This window comes from Salminus brasiliensis, chromosome 23 (assembly GCF_030463535.1).
Source record: "Salminus brasiliensis chromosome 23, fSalBra1.hap2, whole genome shotgun sequence".
NCBI lineage: Eukaryota > Metazoa > Chordata > Actinopteri > Characiformes > Bryconidae > Salminus > Salminus brasiliensis.
In genome coordinates, this window is record NC_132900.1 from 11,665,913 (window position 1) to 11,686,809 (window position 20,897).

The 20,897-nt window shown below is 41.1% G+C and overlaps 1 protein-coding gene across 1 annotated transcript in view; it reads left to right on the forward strand.

The window, feature by feature from the left end:
* sema6ba (sema domain, transmembrane domain (TM), and cytoplasmic domain, (semaphorin) 6Ba) overlaps positions 1 to 9,234 on the forward strand; it is a 200,409-nt gene extending 191,175 nt beyond the window's left edge. Inside the window, exon 17 of the mRNA XM_072668471.1 lies at positions 4,110 to 9,234. Coding sequence (XP_072524572.1) covers positions 4,110 to 5,029 — 920 coding nt within the window. The 3' untranslated portion in view covers positions 5,030 to 9,234. The remainder of the gene's footprint in view (positions 1 to 4,109) is intronic.
* The last annotated feature ends 11,663 nt before the right edge of the window (positions 9,235 to 20,897 follow it).

The following is a 20,897-nucleotide window of genomic DNA, read 5'->3' on the forward strand; positions in this document are numbered from 1 at the left end:
TCATTGGCGTAAGTAGCTCACCCCTTCCTTTTCTCATATCCAGGCTGCATTTCATGAATTCCTGAGAATAGATTTCTGGAGGACTTGTTGTTAATATGTTTCTCTGAATCAATATCAGGTGCGTGCTGCAGCAGGGCGCAAAGTTAAGCCATCTCCAGGCAGCCTGCTTGATAATGGAATTCTGAACTCAGAACTGAGACTCAGCTGTAGCATATAGCTTCTCATTCCTGAGGCCCAACAGCCCACACACACATAGACACACATACGCAGAAGGTATAGCAGAAGAGGAACGAGAGAGCGCAGAGAGGGGAGAAGAGGAGAGATACGGGGATTGAGAAAATGGTGGTGAAAATCAAGGACATCCCAGAGGGACAGCAGAGAGAAGAGATTACAGGAAATGCCATCAGCAGTGAGAGAGAGAGGCGGGGGGGTGGGGGGTGGGGGGGGAGGAAATGATACAGCTTCTGCAAGGGTATAGATTAGGAATATATTTATTTACACCCACACTTTTAAATCCACAGTATTACTCTCCAGTGTATTACTGCAGTAATGGATCATTGGATTGTGCAGCTGTGTGGGTGTTCTGCTACAGTTTGGTATAAACTATGAATTATGGAAATGGTAACTCCATTAAAACTCTGAATGACTAAGCAGTCATCACTCTGGATCAGGGGTGGGCTCTGGTTAATCAGTTAAAACCAGTACTCATAGAGGCTGTTTACACCTGGCATTAACATATGTTTTGGTGGTCGGATCACGATTCAGACTTCACTTAAACACATTGTGAAAAAAAAAAGCCAGATGGAAACACTCCCAGGGCGCATTGAGATCGGATTACACTTGGATCTCTCAAACCACATTCAAAAGGTGGTCAGAGACACATTTCGACCAGATTTAACACAATGGAATGTGATTTCCTGTTTACATCTGCTCACTTCATGTGTCTTGAGTATCAGGATTATATCTGGATATGGCCAAGCCACATAAAACTGCAAGTGTAAACACACCCAAGACTCATTTTAACCAGCCCAAATCTGAACACTCAACTAAACCACTTCAGGAGGTGATCTAAGACGCATTTGAGCCACATGTTATAGCAGTGTAAACACATCCGCATTCACCAACCAAAACCCATCCCTGTACAACCAAAACACCAGTAATAATTGCTGTAATAATTTGCATCATTTATGAGGATTTCAGTCTGACTAACAGACAGAGACACATTTGCTTACCCAGTGTGAATGCATGTGGCTACCATCTGATCAGGATACAATCCAGATACTAGTCACATGAAGTGACCAGGTGTAGACAGGGTCATAGTCACAGAAATACGTCTGTCGAAAAAAGGTGACACTTGTCTCTCTCTCTTTCTCTCTCTCTCTCTCTCTCTCACACACACACACACACACACACACACACACACAGATCAGGATTTGATTTAGCAGTTATTCAATTACTCCAGTGGTCAAGTAAACACTGCAGTTTCTTAGCGCTTAAAGCAGTCATCAGATTTCAGCAGTCTGTTTTCCAGCGCATGTATTTCTTTGGGTTTCTTTCTTTACACCCAGATGGAATCAGACTGAGAACAGCTGCCTGAGAGTCAGTAACACTAAACACTTACTTTAAAGCTATAACCACAAACTGCTAGGGGTAACCACATTGTGTGCAATTTGGAGCTATATGTATCCCAAGTAAGTACTTAGAAATGTAGCAGTTAAGTTGCTCACAGTGACCAGAGCAATTGGTTGTTAGTTTAACCTAAGAAATACTTAATGTGGTAAAAAGCAAATGAACACAGAGTAGTAACACAATGCAAAGCAACACTAACTAGCATTTCACATCCACTCAACCTTTTTGTGTTAAAAAAAAAGTAGTACTTTTCCGGTACCCAATACTACTCCAAAAGGCCATTTTTACAAAAGATGGAAAAACTTTCAATAAAAGTAAATTTAAAAAGATTTTATTTTAAGTGATTATTTTAGCATTTTCTTCTATTGGTCTGTTCATCATTACACTTTCACACAATGTAAAGAACAACTGCCAGATTCATATTATGTCAAAAAGTGAAAAAAACGACGGCAGGTTTTTGCTTGACAGCAATAATAGAGAGATAGAGATACAGAGAGAAAAGTGGTCACACAGTATCATAATACACATATATATTGAACGTTTGTGATTGTTAATTTTTAATTCACTTTCTTCACCACAAAATTACTCAGATTACTCATGCCTACTTTGGACATATGTTTTAAATGCATCGGAGAGCGATAGCTGCTTGGTCATTTGGGGCGATTCCAGTCCAGGCCTTCTTCATCCATCTGACCTTTTTTGAGGGCATTTTACAGTGGTTAGGCAAAGCAAGTTTAAGGACTTGATAAAGCTTGAGGATAACTTGTCCTCGAGTCATTTTCAGCACCCAAAGTCAGAAAGAGCAACAATCCTCTGAGCTGTTAATCAGTTTTTGGGATACCCACGCAAGCATAATTGTAAAACATTCTTTAAACTTGACAGTTTGAAAGGCAGTGGTTTTCTAGTCTAGTCTCTTTCCCTTTCTGAATTCCTCAATACGAGAAGCTTTGACATCTCTTTTCTGGCAGTTCTGTTGGCCAGGTTCCAAATTACAGGTTGCCAAGGGTTCATGACCGTGACACGTGTCTCTATTAACGTGTTCATTTCTTTTTTATGAGAGCAGTGACTCGTGCCTACTGTGCAGGGATTGATCTTTTGAATAGGAAGCTGCTTGATGGATCAATTCCATATTGCTTTCTTTCTGTCTTAATAAAGTGGTTGGGTTGTTAAATCAATCGTCCTCATGGTAGATTTGGTTTTAATTGCTAATTCTCTAAAGGTTAATTAAGCCAATATTTGCTGAAGTTCCAATAACACTGCCGTACCTGTGGACCATGACCATGTAAAGTTTGTGCTGGCCCATAATCACGTCTCTCTGACCTATTTATACATATGTTATGGTTGCTGTGCCTCTGTGTGATGTGAGGGGTTGTGTAACGTGTCAGTACATGATGACTGATGATAACGTTTTGAGCTACACATTTAAAAATAAAGGTGCTTCAAATGGTTCTTTGAGAGATGCCATGGAGGAGCATGGATCTACTACAAACATGGTTCTTTATGGATCCATGGTCCATTACATAACATTACCCAGGATAGTAGATCTCTCACTGCTCTGTGAACCTCTGTGGAGGGCTGTCGACTTCCCAACCTCCAAACATATTCCATTTGCAGTCATTTATTTGTGCCAGATTGCTTGCAGTGATATACTACACAGGTGCTATCAGTCCTTATTAGCGCCTATTAGTGCCTAACAGGGTTGACACTGTTCTAGCTCCTGGTCCTGGTTTGGTATGATTGGTACCCCTGACACAAAGGTCACTGAGGGTTCTTTTGTACTTATTTCACCTTGCACACACTCTAAAAGAGCAAGCTTGTGGAGATAGTTGTGAAGTACCAAATGTATTGGGTTTCATTAAATGACATCAAAGGTTTTCTTACATTTAAACTAAATGAGAAGACTGTAAAACATACTTGAGTTGATGTACATCAGCTTTTTCCTGAAATGCTTCCTTTGTGGTATAGCTTTACTTAGTGCAGAGCACCAGGGCTCTTCAACTCCATATCCTGTTTGGACACGGAAATCACCAAACTGTGCTAGACTCCAGGATTGGACTTGAAGAGGCCTGCTTTAGCAGCTGCAGTAGTCTTTCAATGTCTCCATCTTTGGACCAAAATTTGTAAGAAGCAGGCTCCACGCTGCGTCCTTGAATATGAGAACGCATAACTTTCTAGGAAGAGTCTAATTTGCAAGTCATAAATTCATGGGGCAGCTGTGGCCTAAAGGTTAGAGAATGTACCTAAACCCCAGTTGGTCATTTGGCACTGAGTTGGTTGCCCATGGCTCCAGGTATATGTTCTCACTGCCTTAATAATGGCTGTGTGAGTGTGTGTTCACTGCCATGGATGTTGGTGACATTTTGACTAATTCCGAACTGACCTAGTAACTCCAGAAAAAACTACAGAAGCAAACCGAACATGTCTTTTCTAAGTGAGATGTTCTCCCCAACTGTCTGTTTAATGCATCTCTCTGTATGCAGGTCTGTTACGTGAAAGCTTCATGGATGAGCCAGAGAGCCTGGTGACCCTGAACCTGCTGGTGGTGGCCGCCGTCTCAGCCTTCTCCACTGGGGCAGCGCTCTCAGGTCTGGCTGTCTGCTGGATCATGGGCCAGAAGCATCGGCATCGTTCCCGGAGCAACACGTCCACCTCCTCTTCCAACAGCAACCAGCGGAAGAGCGAGAAGGAACGGAGCATGCTGGGGCCAAGCGGGAGTGGCTCGGTGATGAGCGTCTCAAGGCACAGCGTGGCAGAGCGGTCGCGGACGCAGGGCGAGACGCTCTTCGTCATGCCCAACGGTTGGGTGAAGGCGGGCGACCTTGACCCAGGGCTGCTGCCCACACCCGAGCAGACACCTCTGCAGCAGAAGCGCCCACCTCCAGGTCTTCTACGCCTTTCCGACTCGGGATCAGGCTGGGACCAGAGCCAGACCTTCCTGAACTCGGTGGGTACACAATGTCCACCTCCACCGCCCTCTGCCATCTTCCTCAGTTCCAAGCTCCTCCAGGGTGCCGGCGATAGACGCCACGAGGACAGCATGGACCGCCAGCGCTACGTGTCCCTCTCCAGGTACCGCGAGCAAGGCGGCCGCCCTGGGACTCTCCTGCGCAAGTCAGCAGGTGACTACGACTACCCGGTGACCCCCCAGGATTCTCCTGATCGCAGGAGGGTGGTGTCGGCACCCAGCACGCAAATGGAATATGGTGGAGAGACCCTGCGCTGGACCCACGAGGGCTACATTTTCAGCCATGCCGCACCGCCCTCTGGTCACCACTACGCCCCGGCCGGGCCACACCTCACCCGCTCTGTTCTGCACGGCTCTCGTGGCCTCATGGACCTGGCTGAGTTCAGCCACCTGCTGGGCAAGGGAGGAGGTGAGCGAGCCCCATCGGGCCAGTGAAGGAGAGGGCAAGCGGAAAGAAGAAAGAGTGCTGTGAAAAAAAGGAGATAGTCATAAAGAAGAAAATGTGAAGGAGGCGATGCCTCAGACCTATTGCCGAGCCAGCAGGATCTGGCCTATAACACCTCTCTCTCTCTCTCTGCCTTTCTCTCTTTCTCCTGATCTTTATGTCTCTCCCTCATCTGCTAGTTCCGTTTTTGATCTCTTCTCACTCTCTGTATCATGCTGTGATCAATCACTGGAAAAGCCCCATAGCTCTTCAAGCGCATAGCTCACGTTGCGGCAGGGTTACTATTGCTATGTTCACATTGCAGAGTTCAAGTGCCAAGAATCTGATTTTTTCAACTAAATATGACAGATTTTTTTTTTGTGCAGTTTGACCACAGATCTGTATTCGGATCAGAACAGAGCCACTCTATCAGACAGCAGGGAAGATCATATTTGTTATCTACATTTGATTTTTTTTTTATTTGTTTTTGACCATATCCGAGTCATATGACTAGACCACAGTCATATTTGCTTACATATCCACAGCAGCTGTCATGGTAACATTGCAGCTGTGCATATGCTGACTAGGGAAAGAACATCTCATCTGATCTCACTGGTCAAACAAAGTCGCATGTTCAGAAATCTGATCTGAATCTGATGTTATAGCACATGCAAAAGTGGCTCCTATTGGATAACGTTAAACTGTGGAAAATCTGAAAAAATCTGGTGTCAAAACAAAGTCATAGTCCTAGATTGGATATTTATGCAATATCTTACAGTGGATCAGTGAGGGGTCTGATCTGAGATTGGATTTGACACCCCCCCACACACACACACACACACACACACCATTCCTAGTCAGAATATGTAATATGCGGAATAGGCTTCTATTGGATAACGTCAGACATCCTATGCCATTTAGATTGCAGAAAATCTGATATGCCAAAAATCTGGAATCCTAAATTGGTATGTCACGATGTAACCGCCATGACAGGGGTCAGATCTGGGTTCCTGTGTTTTCTTTTTTTGCATTGCACTTATCTGCACATATCACTGTCATCATCATTCAGTGTTACATGTTGACATCTGGGTCAACCATGTCCCGTTATTGATTTTGTTATTGACAGATAGGGGTCAATCACTAGCGGGAACTAACTACTGAGTATGAAAGATCGGATTCCAGAAAAAAATTGAGCAATAAAATCTGTAATGTGAACATAGCCTAAAACACACATGCGGCACCCCACACTCCCTAGCTCTGTCTGGCTACTGGCAGACTGTGCGTCTTTCCACATACTGCAGATCCATTGGGAGGGAGGCAGCAGCAAACTGCAGCATATGCGAATGCAGCCCAGTTAATGATGTCCATATCTATTCCCAGTGGCCGACACAGTGTCGGTGGATAAAAGTAATGTCTCTCCCTCGTACATAAATGCATACAGACAAACACACACACACACTCACACGCCCTCTCTCTCTCGTCGATTACGGAATGTGCTGCCGTATTCTCGTCCACAGGGGTATTTCCAAGCCACTGGATGTAATAAAACAACCCGAAGGCATCGATTGCCTCTGCAGTGAGGGGACAGTGTGCAACTCGCTCCACCTAGAGCGTGGACCCATTCTCTCAAATAGCACCACCATTCCTGATCCGGGATGCAAAGCCACACAGAAATCCTATACATGCTGGGATATACAATAAACCAGAAGCAGTGCATCTCTGTAAATCCTTGGAACCGTAATACTGAAATCTAACTAAAATACACACGTAAAATATGACAAGTAAAATATCAGCCATAACATTGTCTAATATTGTGTAGGTCCCCATTGTGCTGACAAAACAGCTCTGACTCGTCAAGGCCTGGACTCCACAAGAAATCTGAAGGTGTCTTGTGGTATTGGCACCAAGACATTAGCAACAGATCCTTCAAGTTCTGTAAGTTAAGCATATTTTGAGGACCCTGGTGACACACGGGTATCCACTGAGGGGTTTCAAGTAGGCCTAAGCTGTTGGACAGTGGCAATTTTTAAGTTTTAATCTTGGAAATATCGCTCAAACCATGCAACTACGGTATGTTAATCTGACCTATATGACCTGATCTCCTTTTAGTTCAACATGTAACTGAGGCCTGCTTAAAATCCCCCAGACACAGCATCCGAACTACAGTTGATACCTGTGTGTCCTCTTTTTTGAAAATAAAAATATGATGACCCTAGCAATTGGTGATTAATTTAAATGGTTTTACGCACACACATATATACAAATTTTAAAAATGGCTATAAATAAGCAAATAATATTCTTACAACCACATGTGCAATCAGCAGAGATGCCAGAGGGGCCATTGCCCTGGACTGTGGGATCCCAATAAAATAAATAAAATAAATAAATAGTAAAACATCTATTTAAATCTAGACTCTTTTAACCAAATTCTGGAACTTATTAAATATAACTACATTAAGATTCAAAAAAGTTTTAGTCATTTCTGAGAAGGAAACCAGGCTGCCATAACATAACCAGCAAGAAACGGATAAACACAAATCAGCAGCTCTAAACTGGGAAAAAAACTAACAAAAAAGTGCACTTAAAATGAAAGCAGACGTTTATTATGATTTGTATGTAGCGTCTTTCTGCACAGTGTGCTGAGCTACTCAGTGTGTGAGAACTATTTCTCGTCCCTGCTTTGTTAACAGTTTATTAACCTGTGAACCTCTGAAAAATGGCAACGTTACAGAGGAAGGAAGAAACTTAACTTTCAATTGAAGTCAGTGCAAAAACATTAAATTCCAAGCCATTTTGGAGCATTTCTATTGGTCCATGTATTATCAAATTCTGACACAATGTAAAGATCAACTGCCGGATTCACATTATATGCAAAATGTAATAAAAAAAAAATAAAAAAAAACAGAGATACAGGCTTTTCGCGTGACAGCGATTATATGATTTATTATGAGCTGTTTTTGAAGAGTCGTGGTGCGCCCACTCCCAAAAGCCTGTCTCCACCACTGCTCACAACTGTCTAGAAGTGAGAAGTGTTAGATACTGTATGTCATCTACATTTAAGGTGATTTTACATGCCAAGAAATCCGTTTCTGCAGTCTATCGACCGATTCCTTTAGCCTAGCGATACGTACATACATCAGTGGGGCCCTTGTGAGACTGCGTGTGCTTGCCAAATTTTCTCAGCCGAGAGGAAAGCGTGCAGAACAGAGCGAGCTAAGCTCTGGCACAGGGCTTCGTTAACGATCAGCTAGCTCAGACCTTCTAGCCAAACACATTGATGATCTGGAGAGAGAGAGAAAGAGAGAGAGAGAAAGAGAGAGAGAGAGAGAAATAGAAGGGGTGGAAGATAAAGATGTGATGAGTTTTAAAGTCTGAACATGTCTCAACTTCAAGCAAGTCTCTTCGCACAGGGAGAGAGAAAACCCTGTGAGAGATGAGCGACGAGATGTTTGATCCCTTAAAGTTGGACGTTTCTGATTCTGTTCTAGTTTGTTGTGGTTCCTTCCTCTTTGTACAGTGTACAGTCAATTTTCCTAGCCGCTCTGAAGTGGACTGTGGCCTCGAGGTACGCTGGATCTGGAGAGGGCCGGTACGGAACTGTACGGGGGAGGACACAGTGTTGACCTACCTCTTGAAGGACCTTCAAGTGAACTTTCATACGGAGACTGTATATTTCTATCTGCAGCTTCTATCTATCGCTCTCCGTGGCAGATAACGGACTGTGAGGGAGAGTCCTACGATCTTTTCAGAGAGAAAAGAGGGACAGATCAACAACGGAGCTGAGAAACATCGTGCCAAATGAGGACTGTTCATTTGGACGTCATCGATAACATTGATTATTAGGTGTGAAAAGACTGATCATTCGGACTGTACTGTATTATAACCACTTTTGTTTGTTTGTTTGTTTGTTTGTTTGGTGTTTGTTTTCTTTCCACGATCTGGAGGTCTTATCAGCTCTGAATTTTTCATTCATTCACCATATGACGATGCCTGTATCGCAGTCTAAAGGGAACTGCCCCAACATGTAAAAAATTGCCAGTTCAGTTCTGAAAACTGTAGCCAAACACAACAAGGGGTGTAATGTGTACTTCAGTTCCTTCACCCACAAGTTCATCAACATGCCAACAGGAAGGAGGCTGGATTTTATGCATCATATGTTGTACAAGCGTTGACCTTGACTTCTTATTAAACCCTCCCTTGCTGGAGAACACATGCTCACACAGCGGTGAGGGATTTCTGACCATATGAATGATCTGCACTGGCTTGATTAGGGGCTCAGAAGGGCATGCTATCCATGTGTGTTCATTTAATAGGTACGGAAACTAGAGGCCTTGAGAATGGTGCAGATAGATAAAAGGATTTTGTCCTATTTCCAAGACCTGAGGTCAAATCCAGATGAAACGATACAAATGAATGTTCGTTCCTGTCTTGTCCTCCAACAGTTGTTCAGCTCGATCCTGGATGTTTGGTTGCTCCCTTATCTCAGCATTGGGAAGTAACCACTGTCCGCCAAGTGGGTTCAGCTAGGTTAAGCTTTGTTATGAAAATTTGGGAGGAAGAACATGCTTGAAACCCTTTCTCCCTAATCTAACATTCTAGAAATTCCATCTCTAGCTTGTTCACATGTCTATGACAAGTCTGCGCAACCCTCCACCACCCTGCCCCCCCCACACACACTGTCTTAGAGTCATCTCAGAGTCATATGAGAGGGGGACTGTCCTACCACAGAGCAGAAGGAGCCCAAAACTCTCTTACAGTCTTCTGCCAAATCATCATAAGCTGAATGCATAGTCCGAACTAGCAAAAGAGGAACCAGTGTTGGTTTCATGGTCATAGAACTACTCTGAGTTTTCTATCCGTGTTCCACTCATAATTGTGGACCCTGTAGCAACTGTTGCCAAGTTGGACAAAACAGCCCAAATCCTATTCAACCTAAAGCTAAGGCATTATTTGTCTCAGAAAGGTCATAGTGTTGGGTGGAATTATTTTAGCAGGGTTGCAAATTTGTCAGTTCCAATCTTCTAATCTAGTTGTTATGAGCTCCATCAACACAGTCCAGCTCAGTATCGTAGCATTATGAACAGAACCCTCAGTGTTACGCAGCCAGTATAAACTCCAGCCTAAATGCATTCTGTTAAATGGTTCTGCACAGCTCAGTTGCATTTGCGAAGGTTGCAGGTGAGGCCCCAGCGTTCATCAACCCCGATCAGCCATAACACAACAGATCTGATCATTCAAGGCATGGACTCCACAAGAACTCTGAAGGTGTCCTGTGGTATCTGGCATCAAGGCATTAGCAGCAGATCCTTTAAGTTGTGAGGTGGGACCTCCATGCATCGCATTATGGATCGCATCAATGAGCCATAACTCTGTCACCTTTTCACCGGTTGTCCTTTCTTGGACAACTATACTAATATTATGGCTGATGGGTGCAGAAGCTCTCCTGAAGCTCTTCACACTAAAATAGCAGTTGTTTTTTCTTCTTTTCTTTTTGTCTAATTAAACAGTTTTACAGTGGATATAAAAATCATCAGCACGAACAGCAGCTCTTTTTATTGCAGTAAAATCAACAAGTCCAACGAGACCATTAAACTGTACTAGTAGATGTATTAGGGTTGTAAATATATACTCTACAGCCCTGCTGAACAAATCATAGAAAGCATTTAGGGTTTCTGCTGGTTCCTGGTGGGTTTGTACATGGTGAATGGTCAGTAACAGTATTTGTCTGTTTTCTTGTTGGGTTAAGATCATCACTGGAAAGGATCCTAATGGTGTAACAGGTGAGCTGTGACAGATTCTAGACCCATTTGGTTGTGTTCTAAAGGGACCTAAAGGTGCCTTGCAAGAAAATAGTAGTTACTAATGGTAACCATTAAGTCAATTCTCATTAGGTTGGGGTAGCATATCAGGTAACAGGTAACCTTTCATGTGGTAGACTTGAGTTCAGTTTAGCAATACAGCCATAATAGTCATTGGGCAAGATTCTTAACCCTGCATTCTCTAACCTGTGTAACATGATTCAAATGTAAGACACTCTGGATAAGAGCGTCAGCTAAATTCCATTTCAGCATGGAAAGCTATTGGCCCATTTTTGTGCATGCAAGTGAAAACAGGCTACGTTTTGATGAATGTTTAGGCTGCATTCACACAGTGAAACTTCTGTGAGTTGGAACTTCCATGCAACTTGAGACTCAACACTAAAAGCTAGCAAAGAATAAACACAGACACACAGAACCTGGTAAAACAGCTGCTAGCATTAGCTCCAATAAACCATTTTATGTTTTTCAGGGCTGTCAACATTTACAGATTTCTTGGAGTGAGATTTGGAGATAGTGGGTTTGAGGTTTGTTTTTCACAGTATTTTTTAGTATTACTGCAAACAATGAAATACAGCATTCACTCATATATGCCCAGTACTGTGAGGACTATGAGATGTATTGGGTCTATGAGGTACTATGAGACCAACTACATGTAAAAAATCCAGATATATAGAACACTATTATAAGGACGAGAATACTACAAGAATCTTCAAACCAAACAACACGATGGATTATGGGTATTCCATGTCTTTGTACACTGCTTTCTGCGGTATACTGTGGTACACTATGTTTTTCAGAAACCACTATACAGTGAACAGGGCACAGTTTCAGACACAGCTACAGTCTTGTTCTGTTTTTTGGTGCTAGCTATGAGTGCCATTACACAACAGTGTTTAACAAAGGTTCTTAAATGTTAAGTGTGTTAAGTGTTTAACACTTTAATTTGCTATGTGAACATGCAGATAGGAGGGGCTGATAAAAATTCGTGAGACATGGCAAGTGTGGCTTGAGCAATCGAGATTACAGCTAATTGTGGGAGTCTCACGACTAATGTGTGAGAGTTGGCAGCCCTGTGTTTTGATGCGCTGAGAGCAATTATTTGAAATGGTAGCGTTTGACGTGATCACGTGGCGGATTAACCGCTGTTTTTTATAAAACTCATTCCACAAGGCTAAGGCAGTTGTGACGGTTGAGACAGTTGCAAGGCCCGAAACATACTTCACGCAAAGATGTGACGGCAGATGCTTTAAGCTATACAGACTGGGTTTTGCGCATAGTTGTATTTAAAAATGATGCATTTCGTAGATCAACGTGAGTGTTGCCACAAGAGGCGCTACAGCGACAGCTGACAGCGAGTTGTCTTGTACCACTGACTTGCTATTTTCCAGGTATTGTGGACCAGTTTGATGAGTCTCTCTGACTATCACTTTCCTCGAATACTGAGTGTTTTAACTGCCACAGAAACATAAGAACGCATGGTGAGTTTGTATAGCAGGGCTGTGCATTTGCAGAGCATTGGCCAGACGCTGGCATTTGAGTTTGCGTGCTTGCGTTGAGTATGTTTCTGGCCTAAGTTGTGGGTGCTTTACATTATGCAACTAAAGTGAATTTTAGTTTCATCCAGAACTAGTTTCACTGTGCCAGGCTAAGAGGCATGTCTACCAGAGTTGGCGTGGATTGAATCACTGATTAGAACAGAGGTGTTGATCTGCTCCTTTAGACGGGCATCTAAAAAAAAAAACTTCCAAATGACTTTTGCAGGGAAGTAGCCTTTAGCTTTCACAGCTTGGCTTCTGCTGAATAATAGGAGAGATTCAGACGGAGATTCAGATTGGCGATGACTAAGACTAATGAGGGTAGAACTGTGCAAAACTAAGAAGTTAAAAAAAAGAATTCCTTGAACAACTCAAAACACACCTGGATGTGTGTAGCATCCTCCTGCATGGAAGAAGATCCATCCCGGTTCATTCACAATTAGTTCTGCCCTTTCAAAGCTAATACTCTAAAGATGGGAGAGATTGAACCCATATGGCTGGGGCTTAGAGCAAAACGACCACACACACACACACACACATACACTCACACACTCACACAGAAATACATACGCAAAGATAAACGGTCTTGGGGGGATACATGCACCTGTGTGTATGTGTACGTTCACACAAATCAAATTTCACTCACTTTGGGCTCTTGTCAATCAGGCTATAACGGACCCCGCACTTCCACACACACAGGGGGATAAACGCAGCGTGACCAAAGCTGATTAAGCAGGGAGTGTATCGTAAATTCAATTGGAACAGGTTTCATGCCTGATTACATGGTGCGCGTGTGGGAGGAAGAGACTCTGAGCATATGCATGTGTGTGAGTGTGTGTGTGTATGTATGATTGCTCTGAGCCTTAACAAAAAGCCCTTGAGGATATCATTTTTAAAATAGAGGAATTGGAATTCACCAGACAGGAAATGCAGGATCAGTGCCCTTCACTTATAGGTCAAAAGCACCTGAACCTTCAGGAAGTGGCATTTGCAGTCATACAATAGGTCCTGGAGCAGCTGGAGAAACAAGGGGGTGGACTGAAGTGCCATCAGAACATTAACAACACACACATTCACACTCACTCTCCACTTTATTACAAACACCTACCTTTGTACTTTCACTTACTGACCAGTAATAACGGCCGCACCTGCCATATAGGTCAACTACAGAGGTGTGTAATTGAACAGTTGTGTTCCCAGGCCACAAATAACCTGTTGCAACAATTTAGATTATTGGTTATTACATTTAATTGTCATACAAACACATGAATCATCACAAATAGTCATTTTCAACATCCAATGACATAAAAAAAACAAGAAAATTTAAATTATTTAAATTATGAAAATGGCATTGTCTGCTGTCGTCATGCAATGTTTGTAAGTCACACGTTCCCCCATTCATTGCTGGTCAGTTTCTGACCATTGGACCACTGCTACTATGTGGGTGGTAAACTTTTCTCAACATTGCAGTGACACCATCATAGCAATGGTGTAGTACGGGGGTGCGGAGCTGGTGTGAAACCTTCAGTACTGGCCAATATTGAAACCCTAGGATTCTCGGTCAGTACCAGCCAATTGTCGATTGATTAAGTATCAATCGATGCTGCTATTGAAGCCTTAATCTGTTTCACACTGAACGCACAACACACTGTGCACTGTGTGAATCTTCCTCGTTCGGTGTAAAAGTAGCTTTAAGTATTGGCGATACTGATACTGGAACCTTGAACATCGACCAGTACTGATATTGATACCTTAAGTATCTGTCGACACTGATATTGCAACGTTAAGTATCAGCCAACACCGACATTAAAGCTAAGTATTGGAATCTTAAATGTCAGGTGACACAAATACTGAAACATATATGAGCTTTGGCCCATATCAATATTAAAACCTTAAGTATCGACTGATACTGGTATTGAAAAACGTATTATCAGTAAATACTGATATTGAAACCTTGTAAATCAGCCGATACGCATATTGAAAGCTTAAGGATTGGTCAGTTTTTACACTGGAACCTAATCAACCAATATAGATATCGAAGCCTATGTACCATCCGATACAAGGTGAATATCGGATGACACTCAAGATTTTAATATCCGATAATAAATGTTTCTATGTCGGTATTGGACGATAATCATTGTTTTAATATTGGTATCAGCTGATACATAAGATTTCAATAAAAGTATTCAGAGTTTTTATTTGAAGCACTTTACTAAAGTTTCTAAAGTTTCTGTTACCCCACAGGAAGAAGCTAACCGCTAACACCATCACATCGCACAGTGTGAATGCTTGATTTCTTACAGGATTGGATCAGATCCGTTCTTTTTTCCCTCCAATATCTGATTCAGACATACTTTTGGCACATATCAACCAGATACTGATACCTGTGGATACCAGTATCTCCATGTAACACTCTCTAGCTACAGATGTAGGTGTTTTCTGTGAAGTGCTCAGTGACTGTAATACAGTGTGATAGGAAGCAATGAACACTAGACATGGAGTGAACAGAATGAAGCATTACCGGACAGTTCTGGTGTGTGTTGGATAAGACATTTGTGAGCTCTACACAGACATATACTTGAAGTGCCAAACTATACCTTTGTATCTAAAGACATTGACTCATCCATCCAATAATATAATGTTTTGTTCTTACTTGTGTTAATATAACTGTTCTCAATGTCTTTGTTTGATTTTGTTTCCGTTATTGTGTCCTGGGTTTACCTACTTTTGTCTGGCAGTGGAGGGGAAAGTGCTGTTCTATGGAATATCTATACAACCGGTCTCTTCAACAACTGCCATATCTATACCTCTGTTAGAGGCACTGAGCTTCACCGTCGGAGCAGACTGTGAACAGGGTTTGCTCTCAAACCAACACATTACTGTACATAAGCACAAGAGCGTTTTATTTTTCTGATCCGAAATGTTGGCCAGGACTTGACGTAGAACGTATAACTGGGTTTATTTTGAACTGACTATAATGAACCAAGGTTAACCAGAACTGAGAGGAACCCCAATGGACCCCACATCTGGAACTGTGTTTTCCAAAAAAGTGTTTAACAGAGAGTTTTGTTTTTTCAGAGAGACCACTCAGTGTTTTGCTGATTTCCGATCATCGAAGGGCCTAAAAGGTTCCTGGTCACAACTCAGCAAACTGTACATAGTTGAAAAAATGAGGCTGAGCCCAAGACTCGAAAAATCTCGTTTTCATGGCCCTGTGTGTAGAAGACACATGTATGCGAGTGTACAAAGCAAAGTGTTTTTGTAATCATCACACTTGTATATGAGTACACCTTTAAAATCACAGGTACACACACACACACATTCTCATACACACACTACTCAAAATGTTAAAGTGCACAGACCTATTTTGACCTGTAAATCGACCTGGATATTTTATCATTCTAATAAACAATGGATTGTTCATGTTTGGTTCTTTCATTTGGTAGAACAGAAATAACTGACCCATCTGTGCTCCTTTCAGTCTTTCTTAGCAGCTGTTGCTAGGTTGCATGTTTTACAGACTGTTGGCAAAACTCCCATTCAGTCTAATGAGAAACTGTAAGTCACTTTTGCTTAAAATGTTCGCATTGGCTGATACAGAAACCCTGCATACTGGCTGTTGAAGTCTTGTCTGTCCACCAACACCACAATTGACTCCTTGTGAATTGCCTGATACTGATATTGAAACCTTTTATTATCAGTGATACCAATATTGAAACCTTGAGTATCAGCCAATACCAATACTTAAGCCTTGGATATTGATTGATACTTACATAAAAAAATGAGTATCAGCTAATACCCATAATAAAATCTTGAATAGCAGCCGATATTGATATTAAGACCCTGAATATCGATATCGAATCCCCGAACATCTGATACAATACTATCAATACACTATGATTGTCAGCTGATACCAATAATAAAAAATATAAACAATTAACTTCTGAACATTAGCCAATACCAATATTAAAACCTTGAGTATCAGCTGATATTGTTATTGAATCCCCAAACATCAATCAATATCAATATTATCAATAATAAAACTCTGAGTATCTGCAAATATCAATATTAAAACTCTGAGTATCGGCCAATATCAATATTAAAACTCAGAGTATCGGCCAATATCAATATTAAAACTCAGAGTATTGGCCAATATCAATATTAAAACTTAGAGTATCAGCCAATATCAATATTAAAACTCAGAGTATCGGCCAATATCAATATTAAAACTCTAAGTATCAGCCAATATCAATATTAAAACTCAGAGTATCGGCCGATATCAATATTAAAACTCTAAGTATCGGCCAATATCAATATTAAAACTTAGAGTATCGGCCAATATCAATATTAAAACTCAGAGTATCGGCCGATATCAATATTAAAACTCAGAGTATCTGCAGACATCAATATTAAAACTCTGAGTATTGGCCCATATCAATATTAAAACTCAGAGTATCGGCCAATATCAATATTAAAACTCAGAGTATCTGCCGATATCAATATTAAAACTCTGAGTATCGGCCCATATCAATATTAAAACTCAGAGTATCGGCCAATATCAATATTAAAACTCAGAGTATCTGCCGATATCAATATTAAAACTCTGAGTATCAGCCCATATCAATATTAAAACTCGGAGTATCTGCCGATATCAATATTGAAACCCTGAGTATCAGCTGTTACTAATACAATCTAATGAGAATCTGTAACATGTTATATTAAATGTTATAGTAAATTACTAACTTCAAATGAGTTTTAATTTGTATGCATGTGAAAATCACACAGTTAGGATAGACTGTTAGGATAGAAGTTACTGTAAGGCAGTGGTCACCAACCTTCCTCCTGGCAGTCTCCCATCCTGCAGGTTTCACATACCACCTAAATCTAATACACCAAGTTAGGAGATGGTTCAGTCACACATGCTTGCCCTAATGCAGAATTCAGACACCCTGGATTCTACAGGATACTAACTTCAATACTGCCCTTGCATTTTTCTGCAAATTCCAGTCAGCTTCTTGATTAAAAAACAAATATCCGATCAACATGGTAAGTGGGCTTCTCACAGTAGAAGGATGGACAGGAACACCTGTGGAGAGTGGAGCTTCATTTTCTTGGCTAAGGAAAGCTTTTAGTGCTGTTTGTCTGATGGCAGAAGGTTTGGGGTTGATCAGGTGCAGTATGGTTGTTCCTATAGGGTCCCATTTCTCTGTATCTTCAGTCATTCTACTTATTTCAGTTTTGGAAATGTACTTTTATTTCCCCTTCCTCGTGTCGCTGGATTATAATGAACTGTATACATGATCTCCTCAGAAATACTGGAAGTTAAATAAACAGTGGTGGCTTCTGTGTTTTTCTGTGTGGACATAATGCTCTATAAAGTTTGTAAAGTAACAGTTGCTACCAAGGAAAGCTGAGCATGAACAGAGTTTAATTAATACTGGTTTTGTGAGGATGTTTTTTTCTCCTGGCCCATTTGTCGGCTCTGCAGCAAAAGACAACATTCTGTGCTTTTTTTTAATTATTTTTTAATTTTTTAAGGAAACTTTTGGTGTGAAACAAATCCTCTGCCTGAGTGAGTACCAGCAGAGGGTGCTGTAGGGTCCAGATTTCTGCAGCCAGAAGTCTCTGCATCTCGCTGTTGCTATGGAAAGTTGTGTCACCATGGCAACACGTGTGCGCTTCCCAAAGAATAGAAAGTGATGTGCTGAAAAATGACTACATTTAAGTTAATTAGATCTGCGTCAATCAACACATAATTAACACAAATGCCAGTTAACCTGTGTGATGCGCACGCTCCGCATTTAAAACTCTCGTTAGGGCTGCTGCTTTTTTTAGATTCCCTCTTGTTTATTTCATTACATCCTGAGAAGAGACTCAGAGCTGCAACCTTGAGGTCCAGGTGATAATATTATTCATTTTGTGCAGCTTCTGAAAACTTGAGATAACTTGACATAGCTCTCTGTTACTGCTGGACGCGCACACGCGCGCACACACACACACAATACATATTAATACATACACTGCTCAACCAAATAACCAAACTGTAACCCTGTTATTATTACTGGATGTATTCATTTGCTGGCTGAAATGTCAATATATTGAAGATGACATGCCCAAAAGTATCCAGACACGCCTTCTACACTGTTAAAAGTATAAGATCCTTGAGGTTCTTCGGTTTGAAACTGTGGAGGAGCCTCTTAAGGTGCTTTGACAAACCTTCAAGTCACCTCTTTTTGAAGGCTCCTCAACTTATAGAGGTTCTACAGCTTGAAACCTGAAGAACCTCCAAATATTCATCAAGGATCGTTTTCTTTTAACAGTGTACTTACTAAATACAGCTTCTTGGTGCCACGGCCTGACACAGGCATCCAAATGCTCACATAACTTCTATAATAAAAAAAAAAAATCCATCTTCAGAGCAGTCACAAATGGGCTGCAAAAAGGTCCCCATGCCCAATCTCAAACTTTACCTAGAGGGGCGGTAAGCCCCCCAGCACTGGGATGAGAAGCAGTGGAGCTGCATTCTCTGGAGTGACATTCAGTACCTTTGGGATGAGTTGGAGTGTTGTTAGTGATCCAGAACTAACCGTCTAACATCAATACCTAACCACCTGCTCTTGTGGTTGAATGCAAACAAATCCTTATAATGATGTTCCATCAAATGTCAAACCCTCTCAGAAGAGAAGAGGCTTTTTCTGCAGCAAAGTGTGACAAATTTGAATTTTATTAAACTTTGAAAGTTATTAAACTTACCTGTCATCAATCAATGATAAGGTCAGCGCTTAGACAACTGCGCCACTTGTTTTTTGTTTTTTTTTTAAGAATATTTTTGTTCCATATTTAATGAAATTTAAAATATGAAGGCTTCATAGCTTTAGTGACAAGACAGTCATTACTGGCTATGTAAAAAAACACTGATTAATGAGCAAGCAATCATTCCAGAAAAAACTAATTTATTAGGATATCCAAATTGAATACCTGTCCATGGTTTGTAGATACACCATATGGACAAAAGCATTAGGACACCTAATCATTCATTGTTTTGTTTTTTTTGTATTAGTTTTTGGTATTAGTAATTGTCTCTACTGTCCAGAAGGCCTAATAAATACACAATTTTAGAGCATTGCTGTGAGGATTTGATTGCATTTAGCAATTATGTCCACAAACATTTGGACATATAGGGTACCTTTTAATTCAACATTCTCTCTAGAATCATCATTGGTGACTTTGGATGTTGTGGATCACAAACACCAGTCCAGCTCTTTCTAAAGTATTGGCTGGATCCATCACTCCAGAGAACGCAGTTTCACTGCTCCACAGCAAAAGGCTGGGCTAGCCCAGTGGTCACCAACCCAGACCCTGGAAGCCACTGTCCTCATTTACCTGTTCCCAGCACACTTTAACCAACTAGCCAACCAACTCATTAAGAAGTACTTTCTGCGTTGAAGTGGGAGTGGTAAAGCAAGGGAAATGCAAGTGGGCCTCCAGGACCTGGGTTGGGGATAATTCAGGGCATTTCCAATGCTCAGAATTGGGTGTGGTGACCTCAGGGCTCCCATGCCCGCTCCACTGTGTCTCAGTCTATTGACAATGCTTTTTCTGTGATCTGTGAGATTAATCAAGCTATGTGTGTCCAATTGAACTTGAACGTCTGTGTCAACAACGGGTGCATCTTTTCTCATTAGCAACTCAATTAACTAATTAGAAATAGTGTCTGGAAACTTTTGGACACATAGTATATGTATTAAACATTAATAAGATTATACATTCCTGTATCCTCACTTGTGCTCTGCTTCAGGTAACCAGTGTCCAGGTCACTGCATGGAACTGCAGAGCTGTACATCTATCGAAAGACCACAAGAGGGCATAGTGGCATTAAAGGTTACTTTCTGTCTTTCAGGAATTCATTCCACACCAGACTCCAATGAAATCCAGATGAATTACATAGAAAAACTTTATTATAAGTATCATTATATATATATATATATATATATATATATATAATGTATTTTATATATAAAATACAAAAATAAAATTATAAAATTATATATATATATATATAATGTACATTATATATATATATATATATTATATATATATATACACATTTAATTTGTTTATTTATTTTCATTTACAATAAAAACACACATTTGCTGTACAATTATCTCCTGTTAGTGGGACTAGACATTGTTTTGCATTTTTAAATTTTCCCCTGCTTTGAAGAAGCTAATGCAACTCATATCTGGCTGAGCAGCTGCTGAACTGTATGACTTGTTCCTGTGCCTGAGTCTGTGAACTGCTCATGACATTCAGAACTGAAACTGTGGTCTTCAGACAGTTCCTTTTTTCTGTCTTGTTCTCGAGAAAGTGGCTTTTCTCTAAGAGTCATTATTCCGTAACAACACGTCTGTTCCTGTGAGAAGTAGCTTATCAGCCTAACGCCTAGTGAGAAGTACAGAGAAGTACCGGGGGAACCCTCACAGCTTTTACAGAAGATCTGTCATTTTTAGTTCTGTTTTTTAAAT